Consider the following 3,646-nt stretch of genomic DNA (forward strand, 5'->3'; position numbering starts at 1 on the left):
TCCCTGCGACGGTGTGGGAAATGGGCATGCGAAGGGGCTCCATCGTCGTCCAAGCGCCCATCGAGGAGCTCCGCTAGGTCTCCTACTGCGCTCCCGACTGCCCTGATTGCCCTTGTATTGTCCTGCAGGTTGGTAAGGATCGCCTGCATAACCTCCCTCAAAGCCTCCAACGGTGCCAAGGGATCCAGACCTTCAGCCTCAATCGGTGACCGTTGCTGGCGCCTGTCCCGCGATGCCCCTCCAGTCTCGATCGTTCCGTCATTTGTCGTCATCTGCGCAAATTTCTCCTCCATTTCCTTTTGCTTTGTCCAAAGCCCTGGAGGTCCTGCGCCCTGACCGCCTCGGTCTCCTGATGGGTTCATTCTTCCCACCCGGCCCTTGTTCCTTGTCCCTGTCAATCCAGACCTGGACAGTCAGGTGTGGTACTCACCAACAAATTTGTTATGTTGCGGCTAGTCCAAGCCGCATACCTCACCGATCGCGGACGCAGCAGGATCTGAAAGTAGTCCTCGAGTTTACCTTCAGCTCGCCTGTAGCTTCCTCGATACCTTTCCTACATGCGCGTCGCGTCTATCTTATACTCCCGATACCCGCCGCCCTTGGTGGCCGTTCCGTCCCCCAAGTCCCGTGCCGGCACCAGCTGCCACCCCCCGAGACTCGGGCCGTTGCCTCAGCCCTTCCGTCGCGATCTCCTGGTCTTCTTAAGTCTCCTGTCCTCTCCGATCTCACCGTTCTCCTTGGCACACCGCCGAGCCCAACGTTATGCCCACGTCCAACGTCTTGTCCGCGCTTCCGCCCGACACCTCCCTTGGTTCGGGCGGCTCCTCTCAGCGCCTTGTGTCAGCCTCCAGCCCAACGACACCACAGGGTCCAAACGTTCTCGTCCTCCGGCAACGTCCTCGCTTCCCCGCAACTTCCTCGCTTCCCCGCAACGTCCTCGCCTCCCCTAGATTCCCTCACCCGACAGTGTCGGGGTGTGCCGCGCATTGAACGCCAGGCCATAGGCTGCAGCTCTCACGTGTACCACGTGTCGCGTAGAAATCAAATTTGAATCCGCAACAGTATTGCACTACATATCCCCCTTCTGAGCGACCTTGCACATCGGCTACACTCCTTGATCTCCAACTCCTTCTCTTCTCGATCCCCTACTTTTCTATTCCTGGCCGACGGTCTCCGCATGAGCAAGGACAAGACGAATCCCACGTGTCCTCCACCTCCTGAGCTGGCGTGCGAAAATACTGCCCGTCGGCGCACCGGTGTCGGCTTCGCGAACAAGTCTCGCGCTTCCTTCGACCTCCCTCCTATACCCCGACGCCCCCCTGATTCGGACGTCTCCGACCGGGCCTTTCATCCAGGTTATCATCCCTCTTGGGTAGCCCGCCACTACCCCTCGCTCGAAGAGCTACAGGACAAAATCATGCACGAACATCCTTCCTTATTTGCCTCGGCCCAGTGGTTCTCCTCCGTAGGTATTCGCGACGTTTCCAAAATCGAACACCAATTCGCCGACGACGCGGGCATGCTTCCCGGTAATCTCCCGGTGCTTGCCATCCGCTCCTTTGACTGGCGAACCCGTATGACAGTTCCGACTTCTATCCTACGTCATTCTCCCCCACGGGGCCGTCCCACTCTCTCCCTGCGATTTATGGAAGCCGTATTCGCTCGGCTTGCCATCCCCATTTCCGACACGCTCATACCCTCGTCATACGGTCGCGACACTTGGCGTTGTCGTACAGAGGGCGAACGCCTCTATTTGGACAATCTCATTGATATCACCTTTGGTGACCCTGCCGCCGAGGTGGATCGCCTGTGGCGAAACTGACATACTGTCACACCCGATGCCATCTTCTGGACCGAACCCATTATCCCTTCGAATTTCCGTCATTTAAAACGCGGGGGTATTTTCTTCTTTCAAAACACAGTGCGTTTTGAACGGCGTATTCGGTCTGATACGGGGTACTTCATCGGCTACCAAATGGTAGAGGCGCGCGAGATTTCCCGTCAGCATTATGCAAGTCGTTACCAGCGCATCCCCTCGTGGTGGAGCCAGTACGAGGTGAGTCAAGGCTTTTGGGCCGAAATGGGACCCATACTCACGTACTATGGCAGCTACCTGCGGGATCTGCAACACAGGTTATGGGTGGTCTTCCTCACAGAGTGGTGCGTCAAAGTAGCTGCGACCCTCTTGTGGGAGACCTATGATTGCTGGCGCCTGTGGCACCTCCCCGCGAAGCTGATAGCACAAATGCGTCTATTGGACTTCTCTGTCCCTCTGGGTGGCTCTGATGTCAACCCCGAAATACGCTCCCTCCTTGATACGATCGAGGGCGTGGATTGGGACTGTATCTCTCCGCAAAACTCCTCTCGATCCTTCACTCGCCAACGTCCCTCTTTCTCCCCTGGTCGAAACCACCCAGCCGCGGGCGACTTCGTGTGGTTCAACCCCGGGTCATCGACCCTCTGCTCGGCGTGGGAAGCTCAAACGAGCCGTCGATTCGGAAACCAAACACCGATTCCCGACGTATCCGCCGTCGTCACATCTGACCCCCGGGAGCTTCAAGTATGCTCCCGTCCTTCCTCTCCAATTCCTCCTCGATCGGCTGTCCCTGCTTCCCCGCGCGCAGCCCTGGCCCCTCCATCCTCGTCAAGGCGCCCCCAGCTGTCGAAATTCCCTCGGCAGACCACACCGACACATTGTCGGTGAGGGAAGTAATATCTCCCCCCCTGTCTCCAACAATTTCCAAAAATATCCACGACATCACGAGCGTATACTGTGCCTTACTCCGTGCTCACGGTGTTGAGGGAGAGGCTCTGCAAGGAGCCTCGATTGACGACCTGCGAGTTTTGGCTCGCCTCGTGTCATCACTTCCAAAGGGCAAATCCTTTGGTAAACCTCCCGTCTGAGCTGACGGGCGCGACACTTCCCTCGTGATAGCTTGTCGCATCTCTATCCTGCCTGCGTGACGTTGAATTTGCGACCTCGTCATGTCGCCTTTGCTCCGTAAATTGAATTTTCCTGCGTGCTCCTTCGTCCCTTCGTTTCCTCCTCTTTTTCTCATTGATGCCCACCCCGTCAAAATCACGGTGGCACTCTTATACCTCATTCCTCCTTCTCTTCACCTCGCTACTTCCTCCTCTTTTTCTCTCTCTCTCTCTTTTTTTGTATACGCCCCGTCGCCGCGGTCGTATCTTCCTCTTTCCACTTTCCCCCTTCTCTTTTCTTTGTCCCCACTTTTCCTTCTCTTCGATTTTCTCCTCATCTCGTGCGTTCTCGAATTTTTCCTCCTCTTTTCTATGCCCTTACCATCTCGATTGTGGGTACCAAGTCGAGTCGACATCCTGGAAAAGGGGGCAAGGGTTTCACGAAGCCTTTGTATTTAAATTGATGTTCCTGTCGAGCGTCAGGAGACGCCATCGTCGTCTGTGTCGGGTTCGCGTAGGGGTCGACGTCCCTACGGGCGACAAACTATACAGTACAGCAGCACAAATTGAGACTAAACATCGGTTCGGGATCCCCGCATCTTCTGGCGGTGTCGCTCACGAGCGGCAACCACACACTTTCTTTTTCAACTCGATCTATCCAATCCCCGTAGGGGACGGCGGGAAGATGACGAGCAGAGTCTCGACGAAATCATCTTGATTTCGC

The 3,646-nt window shown here is 56.3% G+C and overlaps 1 protein-coding gene across 1 annotated transcript; it reads left to right on the forward strand.

Moving 5' to 3' along the window:
- Positions 1-557: 557 nt before the first annotated feature.
- CHC_T00008255001 (hypothetical protein) lies at positions 558-950 on the forward strand. The gene has a single exon (XM_005712076.1). The coding sequence runs from the start codon at positions 558-560 to the stop codon at positions 948-950; it is 393 nt and encodes a 130-aa protein (XP_005712133.1).
- Positions 951-3,646: the final 2,696 nt, after the last annotated feature.

The sequence above is a fragment of the Chondrus crispus genome, genomic scaffold (genome assembly GCF_000350225.1).
Source record: "Chondrus crispus Stackhouse genomic scaffold, scaffold_99, whole genome shotgun sequence".
In the NCBI taxonomy this organism is placed as follows: Eukaryota; Rhodophyta; class Florideophyceae; order Gigartinales; family Gigartinaceae; genus Chondrus; species Chondrus crispus.

Coding starts and splice junctions, on each gene's coding strand:
- CHC_T00008255001 (XM_005712076.1), top strand. CDS start 558: ATGCGCGTCGCGTCTATCTTATACTCCCGATACCCGCCGCCCTTGGTG.